This window comes from Cervus elaphus, chromosome 15 (genome assembly GCF_910594005.1).
Source record: "Cervus elaphus chromosome 15, mCerEla1.1, whole genome shotgun sequence".
In the NCBI taxonomy this organism is placed as follows: Eukaryota; Metazoa; Chordata; class Mammalia; order Artiodactyla; family Cervidae; genus Cervus; species Cervus elaphus.
Window position 1 is genome coordinate 56,220,923 of NC_057829.1, and position 26,992 is coordinate 56,247,914.

Consider the following 26,992-nt stretch of genomic DNA (forward strand, 5'->3'; position numbering starts at 1 on the left):
TTTCCCTTTTTAAGTGTGGTCACCAACTCAGACTCGGGTCATTTCATGACACACAGCATCTTCAACCCTTTTATTCATCCTCTTCTAGTTTTTTCTTTTGTTTCTCTATTTTTATTTGCAACTCAAAAAGCTATCCACGTCATGGCTAATACATTTTATGAACAATATAGTTGGTTTAGATGGATGTTATAAAGCACCTGTGAACTTTTCCTTAACTTCCTCTGTGATCTGTAAGCCAGTGAGCTGAATTCCTTAATGCTGATTAAGTTTTCCCAGCATCTTGCCAAAAGAAATACGCATTAGCATGGTGATTCAGTGAATATTATCGACTATATGGACATGAGCAAAGATGTAAATAGTAAGTTTTTTCGCTCAGGGATCTTTGGTTAGGTCTTACTCATACAAACAGTTATAATAAAATAAGATAATAGATTTAGTTAAGAGAGATTGGTTGGACAAGACATGTAAAAGAGTGCAGCAGTAGTTAGAGAGGTGGCCTCCGTTCCTGTTTGTCCTGCAAGGCCTCTCTGTTGGCGTCTCATGCTCTGCTGCAGCACCCTTTCCTGTTTGTCAGCCTTCTTTGCATAAGAATTTTTAATGATCTTACATTTCTCTCTGATTCTCAGTCATTTCTGTAATCCTTTTTGGGGGACGTTCTTCTTTGTTATTATCGTGTAGTGAAAATTGGGTCAGTCAGAAAGTGGAGTATCTCTTCATAAATAAATGAGAAGTCTACTTCTCTGCAGGATTTCTAGTATGAAAGTTCTAAATAATTGAATTTCAGATTCATCTGAAAAATTAACTACCCCCTGCCTTGATACTGTTTGGCATCTTTGACACCTCACCATTCCAATTGAGCTTTTACCTTTTCACTCTTTCCTTTATAGACTTTTCTTCATTCTTGTGCCTTCATTCTTAAAACAACTTTCACAGCTTATCTGACTTGTACTCTGCTTTCCTGATTCTCACCTTTTCTCTCTGGCCACTCCTATACTGTCTCTACTGACTTGACTTCTTCCTGTCTTCTGCTTGATATATGTGAGTATAGGCTAATATCTAGCCCCCAACTAAGTTATTCTTTCTCTGTAGTCATCCTAGGAGGTCACTTCTATTTTTTGTGACTTCCAACTATGCAAAGAAATTTTTAAATCCCCCTTTCCACACCTGTCATCACTCCCAAGTTGAAGTATTATATCTCTAACTACTTTTAGTATCCTAACTAGGAGTTTCACTAATACATAAAACTTCACCTATTTAAAGACAAATTCACTATACTGTATTTTCACCTAACTTTATTCCAAACATGCAGTTTCCCTTATCACTACCATCTTTTAACCAATCATAGAAATTCAAATTCTTAAGACATTTTTGACCTCCTCTCCCTTCAACCAGTCATAAGTTCTGCAAAATTTCCCTCAGTCTACTAAGGGCTGCTCACATTATATTTAGATTTTTTTAAAGTAGTCTGAAGTGTTTCCTGTATTCTTGATTTCTTTTATTATCCAGGGCTGAGGCTGCAGCCTGAGTGTGTACAAGCAGTTATAGCCACTATTAGGGTCAAGTAGTAAGTATTTTAGGTTCTGTGGGCTATACGGGCTTTGTTGCATATAACTACCCAACTGACTTATTTTAGCACTAAAGCAGCCATAGATGATAGTGAGCAAACTGCCCTGCCTGTGTTCCAGTTAAACGTCCCTTATGAGAATAGATGGACAGCTGAATTTGGCTTGAGGGCCATGGCCATAGTTCACCACCTTCTAGAATCAAGTCTTGACTCCTTGTGTTAGCATTCAAGGTCTTTCATTAAAACCCCTATGTTTGTAAGTTTATTTTCCATAATTCCTGGCAGTGAATCATCAAAATATGATTATTGTCATTTATCTGTGAGCACCAACATAAATTTTAGCACCCATGTATCTGACAAAGAATTTGCATCCAGAATATATAAAGGTTTATATTAAGAATATTTAAAACCCCTAAGACTTTGAACAATCCTTCCATTTGGCATGTTATTCCTTCTTCTCACCACTGTCCAATATTTCTGTCAAGATTCAAGAGACTTCTATATTTTGTGATTTTTTTTCCTCTCCCACCTTGGTGAATCCCTCCTGAAATTGACTTGTATTTATTCCTCAATTAGGGCTTACTTTGCTATTTATTAAATCAGTATTTGTGTTCTAAAGGTACCAGGTACTAATACTGTCTTTTATCTTTTTTGGTATGTGTCTTATCCTTGAGACTGGATTACATATTACATAAAGGCATAAAAATTATTCCTAGGTTCCTTCATAGCCTTCTCAACCATCTCATTCCTCTGTAGTAGGATGAGATTCTCAAATGTGGTAGAGTAGTTAATGTGTTGTTTATATGGTATACCTACTGCAGTTCAAACGTCGAAGTCAGGAGCAAAAACGCAGTGAAACTATTAGAATAAGGAGCTCCAAAAATTTGCTCCTGCATAAAATCAGTGAAAAAGCTGGCAAAAGTTTTCATAATCGACTTTTTCAGAAATCTGATAGTTAACCAAAGGCTAAAACCCTTGCAGAAACCCATGGAGCAAGAAAAAATGCTGACTCTTGGTAAGAATAATTTTAACTTGCCTTAGTCCCATCCTCTACTCTCAGCTCTGAAACAGCCTTGTAAAAATCATAGCCCACTATCCTACTGCAGCTTCTCAAGCACCAAAAGGACAGAAGGGAGGTAGATCTCTTTCAAAGCCTAATTGCCAAATAATTATAATTTGTCTGCTGGATCCTACAATACTGTACTTAAAAGGTTGTCTATATTAGACCTGACTTGAAGCTTGCCTAGTGGATAAAACCTTCTCCATGGACTAGGGAGGAGCAGGAGGAGGGAACTAAATACAAATAAATGTTGTTGTAACTGCATGACTGCTTGAAGCATGAATAACATTTGGGGCAAAAAGTAGACTTAACCAGAAAGCTCAAAAGGAAAAACTAGAGAATGAGACGTCTACAGATATCGAAATACATAGCAGCTTTGAGAAGCTCAAAAATACTCATAGGAATCTAGAAGGACACATATATACACAGGATTGTGTAGATGCTGAGAAAAGACATTAATAGGCCCTAAACTCTCACCCTCGGCTGACATCGAGGTTCTGCACAAGCCAGAAGTGAAGACCAGGGTAGAGTTGTCAACAGCGTGGTTAAGTGTTAGAGGTGGGCTCCAAAACTCATACAGACTTCTTCAGCAAAGACTGGGAAACTGACTGGTTCCAAGGAAATCTCTGTTCAGTTGTTAGCTGACCAATAGGTAGAAACTTCAGTGGCCACATACATGCTGTAAAGAATACAGACTTTGCAGAATTAATTTTAAAAAGTCATTAGATAATGAGAAACAAGGAAAAGCCACAAGAGGATTCCCTGAGGAGCAGGCAGGAATTTGATTTCCAGTGTTACCACAGTAAAATGTTCAGTTTTCAACAAAAAATTGTGAGATAAAATGGACACAAAGTATAGCCCATATATAGGAAAGGAGTAAATCTGATATAAGTATAACATTTCTATGGAGAGAATGCATAATTATATTTTTATTTCCAAAGTACTTACACATCAAATATTAAATAATCCAAGCTGAATTTTGTTAGCAATTGATGTCAGACCTTATTGGATTAAAAATTCCAAAAACAAGCTTTTGCCTAGTTTTAAAACCTTTACTCTTCTGAGATCGCTATACTTACTAGAAATTTTGAAAAGATTATGAGTGGTGACACCAGGTCATTTCTACAGGTTCTTTTATCATTAGACTTCCCTGCAGATGAAAATACACTTAAAGGGTCTTCTAGTACCCTCACATTATTCTCTGACTTAATTAGGACCTATGAAACATGCTGACAAGTCTGCATAAGCTGTTCAGAACTGTTTAGAAACCTTGATGAGGCTGAGATGATGTGAGCAGACAACAGGATGTCCATGTGTGTTGTCTGGCACTTTGGTTTTCACGCTGTCTAGAACGTCAGTCTTCTCATTCAAGATGGGTCAAGTGCCTTTTAATTTAGATGTGACTTTAACTTCTGTTTTCTTCTTAATGGATACTTTACCATCTGAATTGATCAGGTGTTATTTGTAAATAGATTAGTTTCTGTTGGTCTTTGCTTAGAAATATATTTTGCTAGGAATATATTTTGACTGGATAGTTCCACTTTCTGACTTTGTGAAATAAGGAACGTTTCCAAATTGTTGACCTAATTTCCTAGCACAAATAGAAGTAACAATTTATATCTTTAAATGATTCAATTGCTGGGTTTTGTTTTTGTTTTAATATTGATAACTCAAGATTTGGGGATATAATTTTCTTTCACAAATTGGTTCATGTTTATCATGTCTACAGCCTCATTTGTGATGGTCGTTCTAGATTGGTTCTTATATTTTATTGATGTTTAAGCTTAATGAGTGGATTAGTACTGCTAAGGAAATGAGAAAACCAAGGCATAGTAAAATATTTTCCTTAATAATCATTATTTCCTTTAGGGTTTAATGAAGAAATTCATTCGGTGTTCTACACGTGTAACTGTGGGAACTATTAAAAAATTTCTAAGTTTAAAACTAAAACTTCCAAGTTCTTATGAGGTAAGTTAATAATCTAAACTTGATTATTTTGATAATTCTAATCTGAAGGAGAATTCTAACAAAAGAAAGTAAAAATTAAGAATACATTTAATTTTGTGGAAACTTTGGTTATTTTCATGTTAAAAATTTAATTTGGGGATGTAATATTCTATTTGTGTAATCTGTATTTTTGAATTTAATGTCCTGACTAAAACATGATACTTATAAATTTAACATTTTATAATTAGAGGAGATATTTACCATCAAGTATTCTTGAAATAAATATCCCAGCTAAAATGGATACTTTTTTTTTTATGCCTGCATGCTTTATGGTATGTTCTTTTTTTCAGTCTGAGACCTTTTCAATCCATTTTAACATTCTTTGTAGACTTTTTTTTTCAGAATGTAAAACATTGTTGTTTTATGAAAAGGGATTTTGTAATTGATATTCATTTAGTTCTGCAGTATGCAAAAGTGATATTGTTTAGCCCTAGGTAACACCAGCATACTGTGTCTACATAAATGTAGCATGCTAGTTTCTTTACAGGAGAGGTGAGTTGCCTTGAGGTTGTGAACACAGCACAGCTTGTAATGTGTGCAGTGTTTCAAGAATGTTTATCATCCTAGGGCTATGGCTGGAACATAATGAGGGAACGTGGCTACCATTTCTCACGCACGCAAATGGCAGTCTTACAACTTGTATTAATTTCCTCTTCCTCCCTTCCGAGTTCCACTAGTAGCACCTAAAAAACCTTTAAGACCAAGGCTAGATTCCTATATAAACAAAGGCATCAAAGGCAACATAGTTTTTTCAGTCTTATATACAATAGTATTCACATGAACAATCATAGCAGAAATAAAATAATACCTGGCAATGCCTGTGTTTAAATCTTAAGTCTGTATTTTGAGGAAACCTCTGAACCTGAACTTATTTTTAAAATGTCTTACAAATGACTAATTTATGGATTAAGGATTAATTCTTATATGTTTGGCCCTACAAATATAAAAAAAATTTCCAGAGACAGCAGCTTTTACATTGGGGAAAAAGTTGTGAACATTAATCAAACCCATATGTACTTGATAAAAAGTAAAAGATAAAAACGACTTATAACCACAGTGAAATAGAAAATGAAACTTTATAATTTGGTTTTGCTCTTTATTCTCTTCTTGTAAAATACCACTTGCAGTTTTATTTCCTTACTTTCAGGTGTGACTCACTGAGTTATTTTCTAACTTTCAGGAAGTTATTAGAACTGAGAGAATTGTTGCTCTCCTGCAGTCCTGTTGCTGGCCATTATTACTACATTTCTTTATAGGAAAGGATAGAAGGAGAAGAGACTGACTCCACAGACAGCTTTTTTTCTATCCCAATGCTAAGAACTTTCTGTATGATTTTACTAATATTTACTCTTCCCCCCCCCCCCGCCCCTTATTTTGCTGCCCTACAAGTAAGTAGGCCAGTAATTTTATGAAATACCTAACAGCTGCAGCTTCTATAACAGCATTGGTTATTCGGGCAGGATGGTTTGTTTGGTTTTTAAATGACAATAATAGGAACAGTGTACCTGATTGTAATTGCATCCTAAGTAAACCCCTTTACCTCTTTGCTTATGCATTTTACAGTCAAGATAAAGAAAGTGGAATTCTCTTTCAGTTCAGTTCAGTCGCTCAGTCGTGTCCGACTCTGTGACCCCATGAATCACAGCACACCAGACCTCCCTGTCCATCACCAACTCCCAGAGTTTACTCAAACTCATGTCCATCGAGTCGGTGATGCCATCCAGCCACCTTATCCTCTGTCATCCCCTTCTCCTCCTGCCCCCAATCCCTCCCAGCATTATCTGCTTTGTTCTTGTAAAAATAAAGTAGTTTCTGGAAAACATTATGCGGGTCCATTTATGTCACTATTAAGTCATCAAAAAATCAATATAATTTAGCATCTATCTAGTACAATTGGAATTACACTCATTTTATACATAAAGTTCAAAAACTCTGTTCTCTGTCTAGCCACATAAGAATTATTTAAAACCCTTAAAAAGTTCCTTTGGGTTTTTCTGTAAGATGTTACGGAAAAACCTGAATGAACTTTTTTAGCCAACCCAATATTATACAAGTCACAAACCAAGCAAAGCAGAAAGGGAGAGCCCTGGGAGATTCAGGCCTGTGGTCTGGTCCCTACTGTTCTGTCAACTTGAACACCTGGAAGGCCCCCCAGATCACATATCCACAGCCATTCGTTTACCCTCTGCAGATGCAAACTAATGAAAGCGGCTCCTTCAAATGAGAGATGAATTCATAAGGTAAATGTGACAGGAGGAACCGTGAGGTTTCCAGCTTGTTCTCATTCAGTAAGAGGCAATCACAGAAACATGTCTGAAACCTCAGAGACTGCACAGTGACTAAGGAGCTTCACACTGCATTTCCAAATTATGTGCTGAACTTGAGGTAGAGGTGTGTGGGACAAGACAGACAGTGGTTCATGTTACTTATGTATGAATTGTTAATACCTACGAGGTAAGCCAGTGCTTTTAATAGAAAGATCCCGTGTTCTTTTCAAATAATGGATACTACTTCTATTTTGATATAACTATTTGAACCTTATTTGAACTTTGAAAAAAATGTGTAAAACTCTTATGAATTGAGAGTTACTTATGTTAATGGATCTGTAACTGTTCTTTTTAAAGTTGGATGTGCTGTGCAATGGTGAAATTATGGGGAAGGATCACACTATGGAGTTCATCTACATGACACGATGGCGACTAAGAGGCGAAAACGTAAATCGCTTTTATATTTACCTATGTGTGTAATTAGTTTATCATTATGTTAATGAAATTTAACAGTTACTGAGACACTTTAAAAAAAAAAATGAGGGAAAGAGAGGAAACTGGTTCCTCAGTGACTGCATGATAGCTGATCCCAAGTATAAGACCAAGGTCTGTGTTAAATGTGGTTTTGTTATGTTTAAGGTGAGTTTAAAACACTGATCTGAGTATGTTCAGAACTCTACTTAGAGTTGACGAGATCGTACTTAAATTTTTTTAAACCCCAATAAAATATGGAGACTTCTAAGTTCTGCCCTGACTAGTATGTTTAACGGTTAAGATATTTTTGTTTGTGCTAGAGAGGACAGGTAGGGTAGAATCTAGATACTCTTTTTTTCAGGTACCTCCTTTACATTGAAAATATAAGATTGGACCGAAGGGTAAGTGAGTTTGCAGAGGTTTCTGTTACCAGATTTAGATTATTGTGCCTGAGGCCCCAGGAAATATGAGAGAAATGATTAAAAGAAACCTAAGAACATTTATTTTAAAACCCCAAAGGAGTTGGTATTTTGAACTGTATCTTTGATTGGGGTTAATTTGAACGTTCCAGTGTATCTTACCTGAGTTATATGTAACGTCGATACTAGGGAAATCTGAAGGGGTAGGGATTGCAAGGCTAATTTGTAGCAGTAAGAAATACAGTAGTAATTATAAAAACACAAAATTAAGAACTGTAGCCTCACACAATTACAGTGGTTCAAAAATATACCTATATTGAATGTAAACATTTGTGGAACTGTTTTTTCCCCAGAAGAACTGTCTTGATATGACACAATAATAAATGAAACATGTAACTTCTTACGTAGAACTTTTTTCAGTTTGTATCCCACGGGGATAATGATGCCTGCCTTGTGAGGCTAAGTTCTCATGACCAGGAGGAATAAATTATATTCTAGTCCTGCCACCAACTGGTTGTGTGCCTTGAGGAACTCATGAAACCTCTCTAGGGCTCCTTTTTATTTTTTTCCTAATTGTCTTTGTATTTGGTAAATTAATGCTTGCCTTTCTATGACATTTTATATATTTTTAAATGGTTGTGTGTGTGTATATATATATATATCACCCTCATTAATTCTTTCTAACCAAAATCTTCCAGGGACCCAGTGTAGATTGCAAGGGTAGTCAATTCTCTCTTGACCAGCCCTCCTGGGGCCTAAATATTGTCATACTACACATAATAGTAATACCATATTGGTATAATTTTAGCTCTCTTTGATCATGGGACACTTCAGTATGTGTTAGTGCTTGAAACCATCGTTATAAATAGGTTTGCCTTCAGGTTAGAGAGATGTGACTAGTCATCCATGGCAGGGCCTCTTCTGGCACTCACTTGTCCTTCTCGAGGTCCCTTCCCGAAGGTCACCCACACTGCCAGTTATCCTAATGGCAGAGCTCAAAAGAGCTAGTTCACAGAAGTTGTCATTAATAAAGTGTATTCAGTCTTTACTACAAGTATGCTTCTGATTACACATTTCTGAATAGTTTAAACCCCCTGCTTGTGTAAGGCATATTTTATTAAAAATTTCTTCCAAAAAATGGTTTTAGCATCTTAAGATTTTTATTCAGGTTAAAAACTAAATCAACAAATAGAAATAAAAACCACCCTTGACATTTGGCGCAGCAGTAAGTAGCCCGTTTTTTTTTTTAACATGACAACTGTTTTTTGTTTGTTCTCCTCTAAACCCATTTCTCCCTCAGCTTCACAGTCTCAGCAGCTGCAAGATTTTCATTTTTCTGGTTTTTCAGATCAAAATCCCTGAAGTCTGTCCTGATTAGTTTCTCCGTCCTTAGCAAATTCTTTGAACTCTGCCATCAAAATACAATAATCAAAACCCAGGTGCATCTTATCAGGTCCTCATTCTGGCCCAGGCCACCACCACTCTCCTCCAGAGTTTCTGCAGAAGTCTCTTACCTTGGCTCCAGGCCTCCTCTGGCTACCACCCGTGCCTCCTCCCATCTTCACCTGCTGCTGAGTCACTGCAGAAGTGTCCGACTCTGTGCGACCCCACAGACGGTAGCCCACCAGGCTCCCCCGTCCCTGGGATTCTCCAGGCAAGAACACGGGAGTGGGCTGCCATTGCCTTCTCCAATGCAGGAAAGTGAAAAGTGAAAGGGAAGTCGCTCAGTCGTGTCTGACTCTCAGCGACCCCATGGACTGCAGCCTAGCAGGCTCCTCCGTCCACGGGATTTTTCCAGGCAAGAGTACTGGAGTGGGGTGCCATTGCCTTCTCCTTCTTCACCTAGCAAGCAGCAAATTAGAACATGTTTCCGTGCTCTAAATTCTCCAGGAGCATCTAATGGCATTTAGATACAAGCTGAAGCCCTTGCCAGGACCTGTAGAGGGCGGGCCCCACCCAGGTTTTCCTGTCTTCATCTCGCCCTTTGCTCCTGCCCTCTGGCCCCAGTGGCCTCGGTGTTCTGTTTCCTCTAGTGTGCCAGGCTTGCCCTTGCGTCCCCATGTGTCTGCCTCCCTTGTTCCCTTCACCCCTTCACTCAGAGAACTGTGCTTCTGCATCACCTTTTCAGCAGTCCCAGTCTGACACTTAATCCCTTCTTTGCCTCCAGTTTTCCATAGCATGCCTCTTAGTATGTTTCTTGTTTGTTCCCACGTCAGCTGTAGTCTGAGGGCAGGGTGATGATTTGTTCACTCTGAGTCTCCAGCACCTAAAGCGGTGCCTCGTACAGACACTCAGTGTTTGTTTGAAGAGTAAACTGAATGAAAGCCTTTTATAAGGTAATAGTTATGCCGATGCAGCCTAAAGGTCATTTTGTTCTGTTTCCCATTCGTTTTCTGTTCGTTTTTAAATTTTGCTCATGTTCCAATTAATTACGAGGTATTATAATTAATAAATTCTGACAGTTGGGGTGAAGGTACAAATTAGCAATAAAACAATTTTTTCTTGATTAAGCCCCTTCCAGCATATTTATTGCAGTCATGTCGCTTCCCATCTCTGCCCTTAACTGCCAGCAAGACACCAAGATTGTCTGAAAAGCTCGAATTACTCTACCTTCTGGCATTGCTAACTGGCTCTATCTTGGGCTGGGATTGGTGTTATTTCCTAAACTAATGACCAATTTATGGTTCTTTCACTTCTTGTACTTCTTTCTATTAAACATTTTAATCTACCCAGGATTTGTCCATTTACACACAAACCTACAGTGAGGCTAAGACTCTCGATTTATTCTAAGAAATTTTTTTGGCAGAAATACAATTTATTGAATGATTCACAATTTGCGCCTCACTGTTTCGAGATGTCACCATTGTCTTTGCATATGTATCTAGACATATGTGTACACATGCAGATGTGATATCCATTTTTGTTTTTGGACATTGTTTTGTCCTTCTGAGCAGGACTTATCCTACACCAGCATTTCATATTATAGCTTTTCTAAAAATCTGACCACATGACATCTCTACCTAAAACTCTTCAGCTGTCCATTTTCTTTGGGATATATTTAAATAAAGTTCCAGTTAACTTATAAGGAAACTAGTTGGGCCTTCTCTGTTACTGTATGATGTCTATCAGTATTTGTTAGGTCAAAGCTCTTTATCATTATTTTCTTAGTTGTATTGGCTCATCTTCCCCATGTATCTAGGTGAGCTTGAGAACGCGATTGACTGGCAGAGCATTAAACTTCCAGGCTGGCTGGGCTGGCGTTTGCGGTCTTGTTCAGTTTGGTGCTGTGGGGTGCTCTCTAAAGCTCTACACTCCCCTCCTGTCTGAGCAAAGTCTGTGGTTTTCTTCCTGTTTCACTTTGGACACCGCCTCTGACCTTCTGGGCCTTTGGCAAGGTGACCCCATATTCACATCACCTCTTCCTCATGTCCTCTTGCTAGACTCCTGGGAGAATCTCTGGCAGTCGATTTGCCTCCACTCCTCAAGAGCAGGACATCTCTGTCTGTACCACTCAGCATCTGGGCCACTCCCCACCTTTATCCTGGGGCTGGTCCACTTCAGGCTCAGCCTGTTTACTGTCCTCTCTGCTCTTTCTGGATCCTTGTCTTCATCATGTTGCATTTTTGAAAGACTTTTATCTTTAGGAATTGCCTATCTGGTCAGACTTAGCTAAGTCCTAGAAATTTTTCAGTTCATAACAATATTTGTGCCTCAAGATCAGTGTTCCTCTTTTGCTTATTAGTGGGAGAAAATGGACCTTTTTTAAAAACTGTTGCTTCTCAAACTTGTGTGCAAATCACAAAACACCTGGGGATCTTGGTAAAATACAGATTCTGATTCAGTAGTTCTAGAGTGAAGACAAAAATTCTGCATTTCTGAAAGCTCCCAGGGGATGCCTGTGCATCTCATCTTTGGACCATCCTTTGAGAAGTGTGTCCCATTTCTGACACATCTTTTGGACTTCCTGGTGGCTCAGACAGTAAAAAAATCTACCTGCGATGTGGGAGATCCAGGTTCAGAAGATCCCCTGGAGAAGGGACTGGCTACCCACTCCAGTATTCTTGCCTGGAAAATACCATGGACAGAGGAGCCTGGTGGGCTACAGTCCATAGCGTCACACAGAGTCAGACACAACTGAGAGCAACTAACACTTGAGTAATAAGATTTTAGGAGACATGATGTATGACCATTGGTTTACTCTGTGGTTTCCACGTCTATACTAATACATGTATTCTGCTTAAAATATCCATGCAGTGTTTTCATCACATTTTTTAGAACATAAAATGGGATCATATATATTGTTTTGCAACTTATTTTTCTCATGTGTTGATATGCCTTGTGGAGAATCAGTAAATTTTAAACTAATTCTTTGTAACAAATTGTTAGTATTCCATTTGTACAGCTATAGCATAATTTGATTAGTACTCATTTGGTGGACATTTTTCAAATTAACATTACAGACATGCTCTTTTCCAGTACATACATCTTTTTGCACATGTGGAAGCATATTCATTGGCTAAATTCCAGGTGTGGATTTACAGCAGAATGTGCATGTTTTAAATTTTGATAGATACTGATAAATTGTTCTCTAAAAAGGTTTTCACAGTTTATAATAATACCAATAATGTGTGAGTGCCCATTTTCTGACACCCTCACCAGCACTGCATATTTTCACTTTTGTGTTTCTTGTGTAAAGTTTCTTTCCAAATCCATTGCCGCTTTTTTTTTCCCTTATGAAGTTTTTGTGTTTCTTACTGACTTCTGGGAGTTCCTTATGTGTCTGGATATTCATCTTCGTTATGATTGTTGCAATTATTTCCTCCCAGTTGTATTGTGCTGCATAGTTTGCCTCGGTTTTTTGATCCTCAAACTTGCAGTAATAATACCGATCTTAAAAAAATTTTAGTAAGAACTAATGAAATATTATTTAATAAGGTACTTAGCAGGGTGCCTGACATAATAAATGTGTTATTAATAACTTACATATGTTTGCTTTCATTATTATTATAATTCTATACTCCTACACTTGGTCTCATGCCTGCGAGCTTACTCGTACTGTCTCTTCAGCCTCAGCTTTCCCCGTGAACTCATGTTCTTCCTGCTTCCCTTTCCTTGGGTAGGTTGAGTACCTACTCTCAGGACTCCCCCATTCCCAGATAATCCTGGTTGCTTTTATGGCTTCCAGCAACCCCTGCCAGTCCCTACCTAAAGTTATTCCACCATGTTTGTCTTGCTGTGCTTTCTTTGCATTACCAAGCAATTTTAGGAAAAACAAACATCTAGCTTAACTGATATCAAATAGATTAATAAGAAAAAAATACCACTTAGTGAATCTTACCCCTTTCCACCCAACTCCTTCCTTGTTAAATGCTGTCTGGGACTTGGTTGCATAGTTAGGCAAAGCCCGATGGGCCAGAGGAGGGGAGGAAGGTTGTCAATGAGAGCAGTGCAGGGCATCTCTTAACAGTGTTGATGAACCCTGTCCAGAAATTCAGAGACTAACTTCTAGAGGAAATATTGCTATCTATGTTTTCATTTTGAAGAGTCATGCAATGTTGAATTCATATATGTAAAATGTTAAAGTGTATGTTTTTATATTTCATAGTTCCATTATAGTTCAAATATTTATGCTTAATAAGTGTTCAACATAATATTGAAAAATCAAGATTTGGCAATGACTTTTTAAATATGAATGGCTAGTTGCTCAGATGGTTAAAGCATCTGCCTGCATTGCAGGAGACCCAGGTTCAATCCCTGGGTCAGGAAGATCCCCTGGAGGAGGAAATGGCAACCCACTCTCCAGTATCCTTGCCTGGAAAATCCCATGGACAGAGGAGCCTGATGAGCTACAGTCCATGGGGTCGCAAAGAGTCGGACGCAACTGAGTGACTAACACACACACACAAACTGTTAAAAGACAGTGGATTTAGAATTGAATCTATTCACTAGTTTAAAAACATGTTCATTCATTGGTTCACTCATGACCCTTTTTCTGAGTGGCTGCTGTGTGCCAGTTCTGCCCCTTAGCTATTAAGATTGCAAATATGAATAAGATCGGACTCAGGGCTCTCACAGTCAAAGGCTATTAAAACAGTTACGGAGACCAAGAGTCTAATGTGAGGAACATAAAGGACCTCATCTTAAGCAGAAAATGGGTCCCCTACAGGCTGAGACAAGCTCCCTGCCCCCTTGCAGAGCTCTGAGACTCTCAAACAATGGTTGAAGAAGAGATCTAGGAGAGATTAATCACTGGAAAAGATGGAAGAGAGAAGGCGCCTCTCCTGGATTGAGAAGGCAAGGGTTTTCTCATGAATTTAGTATTTGAAGAAGAGATGGATAAGATAGGTAACCATTTTGGTAAATATTTGCAGAATGTTAACAAAATTCATATTTAGAGACTAAAATTATTTCACGTTAAAATTTACCAGTCACTTAAGTTATTAGTCTTTTTCCAAAAACAACTGCCATATTTTGGAAAGTGTTTACTTAAAATTAATCATGTTGCCTCATGTTTGACATGAAAATATTTTAAATATGTATCCAGTTGTGGATGCCTCTTATCTGATGAGTTCATCTCCTCCGCAGTTTCGGTGTCTGAACTGCTCAGCTTCGCACGTCTGCCCTCAGGATGGCCCTTTGTATCAGGTAAGAGGCACTCACGACTGTACATATGACCCTAATGACGCCTGCCCGCCGCAAAGGTGACCACTTCCACCCCAAATGCAAGGTCCCAAGACACGTCACTTGGCGGAACTCAGACCTATGTGAGCTACAAAGCTTCATCTTTTCAACTTAGGTCCCCAAAGTTTCCACTTATTTTAGTTCTCTTGAATTATCTAATTTTACCAAACTAAAAATTAAGTTATAAATGTTAAAGCCATTATTTATGCATCCTGCAGTTTTAATAACTACCAGCTTCAGCCTGCAAGAAATCTCTGCTCCATATTGAATCTCTGCTCTGTACTTAACACTTATTTGTGTGTGGTTTTTTTGTTTTTTTTCATTGTTTATTCCCCCACAAGTGAAAGAAAAAAATGCCAGATTAGGAAAGGCTAAATAACAGCAATAGCTAAATGTAGTTGTGAGCTTGCTTACTGGACCTGCCCTAAGGACTGTACTTGAGTTACCTCTTAGCACAGAATGATAGTGAGCAGATTTAGTAATGCACTGAGAAAGTGAACATACCTCTGAGGAAAGTTTATCTAATAAAACTGCATCTTAAAAATTTGGAAAACAGAAGAGATGAAGTGTGTAATATAGTAAAGGTTACTGTTGAGTACAGAGATGATGTAGGATCACCCTTAATCCGTGTTTTAGTCATAGTATTTATTAAAAATATAGATTTTTAATTAGTCTTCATCATTATTTTCTTGGAGCCAAGAAGGGAGAATTGTAATTATATACAACCTTAACTAGCAAGTTTACCTCTGATGTTTCTATTTTAGGGTTAGGACAAATAAATATATGTTAAGTATTGAAAGAACCATTTCAAATCAAAAGCGTTAAATTAGCAATTTATCTAGAATTTCCTTCAGTCTCATTGTCAGTTCTGTGATAGTGCAAATCCCCACACATTAAAATGTGTGTTTCGTAATACACACTGGTTAAGTCCTGGGTGTATGTGTATTTAGTAATAAAGTAAGCAAATTTAGCAGCTATAAAGGCCAAGAGAAAATCATTTAGAGAAAAAAAAGCAATCATCCTTATCCTTATGTAATGAGGGTGGGGGGCGAGTGAATAATTTAACTGAACTGGTGAAATGTGTGTAGATACTGTAGCTGATTTTAACTACACAGCTGATTTGGGGATGAATTGTGGTATTCCTGGCCTTTAGTTATAACTTGTACAAATGTGGCTTTTTGTTTTTATTCTCAGTACTGATGTCTGTTTGTTTCCTGAGAAATAAAGGTATTCTTAAACTCTGATCTAAAGTTTTAGGAAACTAGAGTAAGACCAAGTTTTCAAAAATCCACACACGTTTCCTTTTTTTTCTGCAGCACTTCATTATGGAGTATAGTCCGGTCAGAAAGTTGAAACTTGTAATTAATAGGATGCATCTTTAGCCAAAAATCAACTAGAAAATTTCAAGGAAAAAATTATCACTGTTTATTATAAGAAAATATTATATGTATAGCTTTATATGATTAAATCTTTTAATTTTGTGAAAATTTGGTGAAATCATTTTGTAGAAAAAATTCTAGTGAACGAACATTCACCCAAGAAGAAAGAAAATGTAAATCACTAAGTTATGAAAGACATAAAACAATATTAAAGAATTACTTCTTCAAAGGCTACCTAAATATAAAACTACTTTGGTCACATTCTCTCAGATTTTCAGGGAATAGATCATTCCCATCCTAAACTGTTAATTTTAAGTAATTGAAAAAGATGGAATTTTACCAAATTCATTTTACAGATGTAACATAATCATGAAGGCAAAAACTGATAGAGAACCTCCAATTAGAATACACAAGTATCAAGTCTCATTTTGAACATAACAAAGATGATAAATAATATACTAAGTGTACTAAAATAATATGCTAGAAGAAGAATAAACCAAGACCAAATAGTATTTTTATCAGACATTAAAGAATAGCTTAAAGCTGGGGGGAGCAATTATATATATTAAGTAAAATAAATGTCAATAGATAGGAAAAGGGCATTTGGTAAGATTCACATTTTTCCTACAAGCTTATTTTGAAAATTTTTCAAGACAAAGAAGTTGACATAACACAAAGAAATATCCTTAACTTTTAGATTTATCAGTTAACATTTTGGTACATTTTTTGCCCCTTCTTTCCCTTTCTTCCTCTTTTCCTCTCCTTATCTTATTAATCTTTTAATAAATGTATGTCTTGTTTCTTTATGGAGCCATTTGAAATTAAATTGTACATATCATGACAGCTGACCACAAAGTACTTCAGCATATGTTCCCTAAGATTAAAGACATCCTCATATATAATCACAGTACATCATACAGAACAAATTTAAATATTACAGCGGTCAGTTCTTCCTATGATTATGAAGTTTAATATAATTTCAAACACATTTTTTTTTACCAGATTCTTGTTTAACTTGACAAAGTCAGTCATTCTCAAGTTCATCAGGAAATATAATTTGGCACTTTTGGTCAGTCACATTTTTAAGTGAGTAATCCCAGGGCATATGCACAGCCACATACTAAAATGTCTTTTAAAGCTGAAATAATTAAAATTGGGTACTAACTTAAACAGACACATGGATAAAAAGCAGAGCTCAGGAACTCACTCTAGTATGTATGAATCTATAAAGAGTATTTCAAATTAATGGCAGGTACCAAGCTTCATTAACAAATATTTACTGAGCACTTAATTATGCACTGGGCAATCTTGTAGGCCCTGGGAACAAAGAAGTAAAAGTGAAAAAAAGTTGTTTCCCTCATGGAGCCTATACTCTAATGATGGTAACAGATGAAAATCAAATGAATAAATTTTATTGTGTTAGAAGAAAAATTGAAGTAGATAAATAGAATATTTTAGATGAGATAGCTAAGAGAAGACCACTTTGAGGTGGCGATTTTTGACCAAAAAGAAGGGGGAGTAATAGCTGTGTGTCTCTCTAGGGTAGAGCTTTCCAGGCTGAGGATGGACAGAGATCTAGAGGCAGCAAGGTCGTGTCTGGTGGTTTGAGGGCTGCAAGGTGGCCAGGGGGCCTGGAGCAGAGACAGCAGTTGACTGGGGAATTAGGACACCTGGAGTGTAGATGTTGGGGTGGGATGTGATCTTGTAGGGTTTGCTTTCAGTTAACTGTTCTGAGACTATTAGTGATGGGGGGGGTGGCAGGGAATTCAGTCCATACCTCACATTATATGTGTTTCTCATGGCTAAAATGGTGCACATTAAAAATGAGACCATCAAAGATCAAGAAGAAAACATAGCTAAATAACTAATCTCAGAGTAAAAGATGAACTTTCTCAAGGTGTTTACATGCAAAAGGGAAAAAAAAAAAACCAGACAAACCAAGTTGATTACTAATACTGAAAAATACATGGCAGATGTCCCACACATTTTAAAAAGTACATGCAAAAATACCATAAATAAGGAATATTTGTATATATACAAATAAAAACCGAAAAAATTCCAACCAATGAAGACCAAGCCATTTTACTTCCCTCTTTTCCTTCATCCTAGTAGAATTGGTGATGAATTCTTCTACTCATGATAATGGATTTTTGAATGAGTGACTGACTTATTTGCAGAAAGTGTACAGATTTAACAGAGTCAGGAATGGAAAGCAAAGCTAGAGAGGTTATTGTAATGAGAGACAAGCTGTGGGATGAGTTGGGTAGGATGGGAAGAAGTCAGGGTAGTAAGATTCTAGGTAGCAGTCTTTACATCTGGCTGAACTTCAGAACATCCAGGGAGTTTTCTAAAATAGATTTCGGTGTCCACTCACAGATATTCTGATTCAGAGGGAACAGAATAAAGTGTAAAATAAAAACAAGTAAGCAGAATTTAACCAAAATAGATTTAGACCATAGAATCTGAGTCCACCCCTTTCATCTATAGGAATGGAAACAGTTTTCTCACAGGATTTTTGCATTTACCTACTAGGAGACAAGGGGGAAACAAGCCAGTGGCCATCTCAGCCTTTCTTGGTTCCATAAAAGTATCTCCCAGAAATTTCATTTTAAAAAGGGGAGTCCACAGCTTTCAGAATAGGAAAAACCATTGGTTCTTCAGACCCTTTCTGACTGTGATGTTTGAATTCTACATGATATGGCAAAACAGAGGGCAAAAGACACAAAAGTGGTGGTGTGGCTTTTCCTGCAGAAAGCTGTCTCCTCTCCGGGGCTACATGTGGTCACCTTCCCTTTGTGGGGCTAGCTGAAGGATAGTCTGAACCACTCAATTTCATGATAGTCAAGTCCAAATATTTAGTAGGATCAATTGTTGAAAGGAGGCGGTAACCTAAATGTTTCCTCTAACAATTAGTGACTTGTTTTTCAGCACTTTTTAAAGGACCATTAAATATTAAATGCTACAAATAAAAAAGTGTCAAACTTACTTAAAATGTGTGATTTGTAAACAGTGCCCCAGTTTCCTAGATTCATAGCACGTGTGTGTGTCAGTCGCTCAGTCACGTCCGACTCTTCGCAACCCCATGGACTGTCGCCCACCAGGCTCCTCTGTCCATGGGATTCTCCAGGCAAGAATACTGGAGCAGGTAGCCATTCCCTTCTCCAGGGGATCTTCCCAGATCTCCCGCATTGCTGGCAGATTCTTTACCGTCCTAGCAGAAGGTCTGTTAATTGGTGATTCAGTGGACTCGCACAGAGAACAGCTCTGATGGAGTCCGGCCTGCGGGCTGGTCTTGTACGGCGCCACAGGGGAATGAGTGAATGCCCCCCAGCAGCGAGAGCGGTCTGTCCTCACAAACCCTGCCTTGCCCTAAGTACTGACAGTAGTACTATTCACATATGCAACCACTATGACACCCACAATCTTTTGAACGTTACCTTTGTTGCAAATTATGGAAAAGTTGACTGTCTCTAGCACATAATAGTTTAAAAATATAATGATAATTAGTCTTAATTGTCATAATCACTATTCCCAAGAACTATTGTAAACCGTAACTGCACATTTTTTAAAGTCTTTTATGTATAATCTGTTTTGTTTTTATATCCACACAGTCTTACTCATCATCTGTTTTTATTTTATAGTCATACCCCATGGTATTGCAGTATCGACCAAGAATTGATTTCGGTTAGACCAGGGGGCCTCGATCCCACTGAGTGAATCCTACACTATGTGTTTACTCATCGACAGATTGCACAGTGAAAGGCGTGTGGACTCGAGGGACACAGCCAGAGTTTCAGCATGCGAATAAGGCCATTGTCTGTTTCTAAATTGTCAGTTGCATTTATGTTGTTTCTATTAAGAGCAAACCAAGTGCCATTCTGCTACTGAACCATCTGCATAAGGTATCTGTGCCGTCTGCCAGTGTACAATACAAGTCATGGTTGAAATCAGTAGGTGTGCGGCCATGACCTAGCCTTCTGAATATTTTGCTTGCCTGTTCCAAGATTGTTCTAATGTTTGATTACACTAGTAATATGGCTCAATCTTTGTGGTGTTGCAGTTTTCACATACTTACTATTTGATTAATTCTTGTTTAAATAGAGTACTGTACAAGGAACTAATAATTATTCTATCTTGAAATTATTTTGTATGGGAAATATATTTAGAGAAATGGCCTTTGAGCCACTGTCCTGTTTGCAGTAAGCTTTTTGTGTGCAAAATAGTTCACTCTTGAGTGTGCAAGTCCTTTTGGGAAGAATTGTTCTGTACATGAGAGCACATTATAACTGTAGGCATTTGGGGTCATCTGTCTGTGTAGTCTACCAGTTGCACAAGGAGGGCCTGTTCGCCTTCCAGAAAATGTACATGACTCTTCGGAGAGTGAAGTGAGATTCATAACCATTTGAAATGTTGGCAGCTGATCACATTCACTTCTAACTAAACCCATGTTTCGGTGAGGTTAATCTTTCATAATGCCTTATGATGAGCGGGTGCTGCTTTGTGAGACGTCATTGCCATTGTGTAGCCCACATTACTGTGTGCATCATGATATTGTGGTTCTTGATCTAACAAGTACATTGTTTCCCTCTTTCAGTTGGCCTTAGGTGTGTGTCAGTGTGGCATGCAGAAAGTTATGATGATTTTAAGTACTAGGGCTTTTAGAGCAGGTAACATTAGCTATTCTATGGATTTCAAAAATCTCAAAGCAATTGTAGATTAAAACTGTTAGTAACCTGTCACATTTCCAAACCATATGCATAAAATAGAACAAATACTGTGTCATAGATAAATATGCTAACCAGAATTAATGGTTTGAGGATATTTCATTTTAGATCCTGTAGTAATTAGTGGGAACTGGGATTCTTGTTTTATAAATAAGTTCTTTAAGGTCAGATCTATGATAATGTCCTTGGTTTTGCAGTTTTGTTAAGTCTTCCATTCCTTTTGAGATGAGTCTGCAAGTCAACGAAAGTCTTGTTACCTTAAATTATATGAAGAACTTCATTTTAAACCTCTTACAATCTACACTGTTTCTCAAAAACTTTGGAAATTAAGTTTGACTAATTGCTTTGAAACAAAGTTAACCTCTGAAACTTAGGAAATAATCTTAAAAGTTAGGAAAAATATTTGTTTTAGAAATCTGATATGAGCACAATCTGTGTGTTACACACATAGCTTTTATACTGTATTTTCCAGTAAAATGTATCATAAGCTAATGCCTTCTAAATCTCAAAATGCTTCTTAGAAATAAAAGTGTATGACTCTAAGAAACACAAAATACAGCTAAATCTTGATGCATTTCACAACATAAAAGGCTGAAACGTCGTCATTATCTTTTCCGTATATCTTTGTTTCAAGTCAAAAAGTCTAAAGTTTTCTGTTGTTTTTGGCCTGACTTTTGTGGAAAAGGTCATGGCAATATTTTTAAAAATTTAATTTTGTTAAATTATGTTTGTGCTTGGAAGGGCTCACAAACAGAATTTAAAAGGCAGATTTTTAAAAATTCTTTAAAAATGGTTGGAACAGACCATTACACTAAACCAAAAATTGAATTTACTGTCCAGCTACAGAAATTATTTTGCTGTGCTGTGAAATCCAGTTCCCTGACATCTCTAAGGCATTTTTAGATTTCTTATAAATTTGTCACATCTAGGTCAGTGATTACTTATGGAAGTTGATTTTTAATTAACTCAAAATGAATTGAGAGTGCATTTTAAAATCCACAACTGAGACCTGGATGTTTTTGGGTCCCCAGCCAAAACTTACAGCCTTAAATGAGTTTTATATACATGATCTCTTTAAATTTGGCCTGTTGCCTCATCTTATGTAATGTCTCTATTTTCCAAGGAAATATATAGGAAGTAATTATGGAATTGAGAATAGTTTTGTATAGAATTCCTTTATTTAATGTTACTGTATTAACGTTTTTATTGAAATGCAGTGGAATATGTGCCAAAACATGTGAAAACCCTTGCATAAAGAAGGGCATCTGTTATATGGGGAAAGGTACACATTTTATGATGGTCCTGAATAATGTGGTGTTACTGTTTGAACCACAGACTTCTTCATATTTTCAACTATGGTTTTTAAGTATGGGACTACTTTCATGTCTAGTAATACACTAATCCCTAATTATCCCGAGTCAGATTGTGAAATTTGTAAGAAACCAGATATAGAAAAAATACACAGGCAAAAATAGGTAGGTGGTCAGTTTTACAAACTTGGGGTGCTAATAAAATTAACTCTTTATACAAATAGCCTATATGAATAATCATCAGAATCTGCAAAATTGGAGAATAAAACTAAGTTTTTCTTTAATCTCTTGTTTCCTAAGCAACAAACTGAAAGAATTTACTTCCATAAAAGATTTTGTAATTGGTTATCTCTGCTTTAGATATCATAGATATCCAAGGGTCAAGGGACCATAGATCTAAAGAAGGCCTGTGAGTTATAAGACATCAGTTTAACTGAAGTAATCACATTAGTTAATAGAAAAATCCAAATATGGCCCTTTCTCCAGGTTTACAAAATACTTTTAAGTATTTAAAAAAAAAAAAAAAAGGTTCACTGATGAGGTGATATTAGGTCATTCAGTCTGGGGTCCAGGTACCTTGGGTGATGCTTTTAGAAAAGTATATTATTTCTTTATTCATTAAAAGTCTGTCCCATATTAATATGCTACATTTTATAAATGTAATGAGTTTGCTCAACTATACGTAACCTAAATTAAAATGATTCTTTAAGGGGGAAAAAAGTATGTTATATAATATTGTGAACTGTTTAGCTTTATTGAACTATTTAAGAGAAAGTGCCTCATTGCTAAAGTGCATTTCTGTTTTAGATTTACTGCATAAGTTTTGAGTTTTCTGTCCCTGTCTCTTATCAATGGTTTTATATCTAAATAGGCTCTTGTAAGTTAGAGTAATCTCTTTTTGAAAGATTTTCATAAGAAAATAGATATCACCAAAGACATTTTAGTGTTAATAACCATGTTAGACAGTTTTAACTGTTTGGAGGTTGGAAATTTTTAGACTGCAATTTACTTTTATATAATTAGGCAATAACCTTGAGTAGTTGCTAAAATATCACCAAAGAGAGACTTTAAACTTAATTTTCATGGTAAGATCAATCAAATGCAGGTTTTTCTTGCAATAATCAGAGCATACTTCCTTTCAGCCATGTTTCTTGTTTTTCCAGCACCATCTGACAGATCTTAGGAAATTCTCAAAGGTGAAAAAGAGATTAACACAACCAGTAGCCTCCCTCTGGATGAAAAATGGGAGAAATACATAGTTTGGAGAGAAAATTGAAATTGAGATTTTAAATTCTAATTTGAGAAGCTTTTTATCCCATGGAGGTGATACGGACTAAAATTAGACTTATTTAGTTCCTGGGTTCTTAGTAATATGAGAAATTTTATCAAAGACAGACTTTGGTAAAAGTGCTGACATGCTTACTTGTGTAGAAAACAGTACATTCTCTTGGACTCACATAAGTAAATGCTTTTTCTGTATCCAAAAACAAAAATTTTCCTAAAGGCCTGTGGGGTTTTTTTTTTTTTTTTTTAAGTAACTCTTTGTCTTGTTTCTCAGCAGTTACTTTGCTTTTAGAATTTAACCGTACAGCCAAATTCGGCAAGATGGGCCCCAGATGAAGAGCGTGTACATCAGGTTAAGCCCTGTCCTCACACTGATATTTTGGGGAGCCCGTGCTGTGGGCCACTTCAAGTAAAGCTCACGCTAATGAAGTCTTCCTGACAGGCCCCTAGGTAAACTTCCTGGGGTAGGGTAAAGAAGGATGTGCTCATTACATACTCTGGTGGACCACAGGGATTTGCCAGCAGGCTTTACTTTATACCAGTGAGACGTAGATACTGGTGTGGGCATTACAAAAAAGAGTTTGCCATAGCTTTCATTTTATGGGTTGGAAACATAAAAATATGAAATGCTATCATTTTAAGATATACGCCTGTCCCTACAATAAGGAATATAACCTGTCTGACAGATCTGGTGTATAAAAATTGGAAAACATGCTAAAACTCAAACCCGCTGAAAGCACAAAATAACCAACTAATTCTGGATTTACTTGATACACTTAGTTCAGTAGTATTTTGTTGAAAAAAGTTCAGATTGAAAGTTCATTAAAAATACTTAAATACTACATCACAGGGTTTTCATAAGTTTTTTCTCAAAGCAGTAGCATTTTCCCAATAATTTAAAAGTGATTTCCTTCCTAATGTAATATAGTTTTCACAAGTAGTGTGTTTATTTGCTATCCTGACTATATTTTCAAATACAATTAAAATGCTTGAGCACTTCCTTTTTAGACAGTTATGGAATTAAACAAAAAGAATTTAAAATGTGTCTGTATACTTGCTATGCCCCTTTTTCTAGGATTCAGACTTTGAGACATTATTCAGAAATGCGTTTTAATTTTAATTGTCTTTAGAATCAAGTGAAACATGAAATACTGGGTCCAGTTTTCTTCCATTTTTCAGAGCTTTATGGAATAAGAAACCAATCTAGTGCAAACTGAAGATTAAATATTTCTGGGCAGTGCAGAGATAGTGAACAGATTACGTGTATGTGGACTTCACATCAGTCCAGCATAGCAGGCGTTCTGCACATTAGAAATGGAATGGGATCAGCCTAACATTGTTGGCGGGCAGTGTTCTTTTGCTATATTGTTTTGGATGGGGATGGGGCCCAAGTGTCCTTACGAAGCTGTGGTCGGCGACAGGAGCTTGTGGGGGGAGCACCAGTGTTCTGCGTTTCCTGCTTCTGGCAGCACAACAGCAAGCACCAGTTCTTAACAGAGTAGCCCTCACGTTAAATTAAACCATCATAGACTATATTGTACAGTTCTGTTGCTAATATTCCTTTGAAATATGAAATATTTTAAGCTTTCTTTTTGTCAAAAGTGGTAACATCTTAATACAAATAAAAACCTTTTTGTGGTTGTAAGATTTAGCTTATAAATCATTCAAATTGAAGTGAAACATTACCAGGTCATTGTTAATGACTTAGTCTATTAAGAATATATGTATTTTTGTAAAGGGAAAGCACTTGTAGATATTTAATCAGTACTATATGTCTGTTTTGCAGAAATAAAATGCTGCTTAGAGATTCTCTTTAAATATTTTTTATTTTTGTGCTCAAATGTATTTTCTGTTGATCTATGGAATGTTCTGTACAAAGCTGTATGGTTGTACTGTTGGGCTAGATACTTTTGTTTTTTAAAATCTGGACTTAGCCAAGTATATTTGACCATGTTAAAAATAGTATCTTTGTTATTAAAAACTTGATTGCATAATTTGTTGTCTGTCATCCTTCATATCAGTATTTGCAGATCATAACCTTCATTTAAGAGTTTCCATTAAGTATTATTGTAGCAAATTTTATGAACATTTGTTGAATATTTGAGATAAAAAATCTTTAGGAAATATTTATTAACTGTTTACTTTAGAGAGGGCAGACTGGCCCTCAAATAATACTACAATTTTCACACAACAGTAGTATGCAAATTCTATTCAAGTTCCCATAAACTACAGACCAGGAGACACTGGAACATATCCAGCGATATAAAACAAGGTGCAAAACTTTCATGGTCTAAAGGTATTGAAATCATACAGAGTCTGTTCTCTTATCACTGTGGAATTATGTTAGAAATCAATACCAAAAGATATTTGAAAACAACCCACATATTTTCAAGTGCAGTGTGACATTTACCAAGAGATCTTTGACTTAGCCATTGAAAGCCTCAGTAAAGTTAAAAGACTGAAAAAAACAGAGGGTGACTACTGAGAAGAAAACATTTAAATGAGAAGTTAATATCAAAGATACTTTAAAAAAAACCTGTGTATTTGGAAATTAAGAGTCTACTACAGGAGCCATAGAAGGTAAATTAGAAAATATTTGTAAACAATAAAAATGAAAAGAGAATTTATCAGAATTTGTTGCAGTTAAAGCTGCCCAATGCAACTAAATACAATGTGGAATCTTGAATAAGATATGAAAACAAATAATGGACGCTAGCATAAAAGTTTTGTGAAATTTGAACAAAATTTGCAGTTAATAACATATCACATGTTAATTTCCTGTCTTGTTTTGTTTGGTTTGGTTTTACAACATAGTGTTTCTTTATATACTCTGAATTGGATTAGAAGTTTCAAGTCTCATTCAATATTTTTTTAATCACAAAGATAATAAGCTTTCTAGACTTTTAGCAGTAATACTAGATTACTAGTAATACTAGATTAGATTACTACTGTTTAGCAATAATACTAAAATAAATGGAACTATGTTAAAGTTTTGAGTGAATATAAATTAGAAATCTAGCATTCTATTCATAGTCAAGTGTAATCAAAATGTCTAAATTTTTTAGTTAGGCAAAAAAATCATACATTTTCTAAAACATGTAATATACATACTACTTATATTAAAAAATGTTAGTCACTCAGTCATGTCCCACTCTTTGTAGCCCAACAAGCTCCTCTGTCCATGGAATTATCCAAACAAGAAACCTGGAGTGGGTAGCCATTTCCTTCTCCAGGGGGTTTCCTGACCCAGGGATCAAACCGGGTCTCCCTCACTGCAGGCAGATTCTTAACCATCTGAGCCACCTATTTGTATTTATGTATACAAAAGCTTTTCTACTGCACTTGATAAAGGCCTGAGAAAGTACAACAAAAAAGAGATGGAGAAATTGGAAAACAAATGAAATGAGAGCTCTAAATATGAAATAGAAAAAAAGTGAAACAAACCAGATAAAAGATCATTACACAGTCCAGTTGTCTTTAAACAAGGCTGCTCACTAGACACATCTGGAGCTTTGGAGAAAATAAAACAGTACCTGGGAGTTTATATTTTTCAAAAAATTCCAGATAAAAAGTAATTGAGTACCAAAGAAAAGTCCAAGTGATTTGGAAAACAGACTGCTCTCTTCAGCTCATTAGATAAAGCCTTGTTTTATTATTAAAATACCTTGCCTGGGGAATTCTAGATGAGCTGAAGTAAGACATTAGTCAGAAGGTTGCAATAATTCATATCTCTGCCCCATATGTCTGCCCTAAGACAAAAGTGCCTGAAGCTCTTTGTCTTAGATTAGTGATACCATGGAGGTGGCAGGAGACCCCAGGCATT

General features: G+C 36.5%; 1 protein-coding gene across 7 annotated transcripts in view; it reads left to right on the plus strand.

Moving 5' to 3' along the window:
* Positions 1–25,163, plus strand: part of PCGF5 (polycomb group ring finger 5) — a 118,735-nt gene extending 93,572 nt beyond the window's left edge. For 6 of the 7 annotated variants that reach the window (XM_043925250.1, XM_043925254.1, XM_043925253.1 and 3 more), the window contains 4 exons: positions 4,494–4,592; positions 7,256–7,345; positions 14,377–14,436; positions 19,493–25,163. In XM_043925250.1, coding sequence (XP_043781185.1) covers positions 4,494–4,592; positions 7,256–7,345; positions 14,377–14,436; positions 19,493–19,540 — 297 coding nt within the window. In that variant the 3' untranslated portion in view covers positions 19,541–25,163. The remainder of the gene's footprint in view (positions 1–4,493; positions 4,593–7,255; positions 7,346–14,376; positions 14,437–19,492) is intronic. The other variant, XM_043925255.1, reaches the window with a different exon arrangement.
* Positions 25,164–26,992: the final 1,829 nt, after the last annotated feature.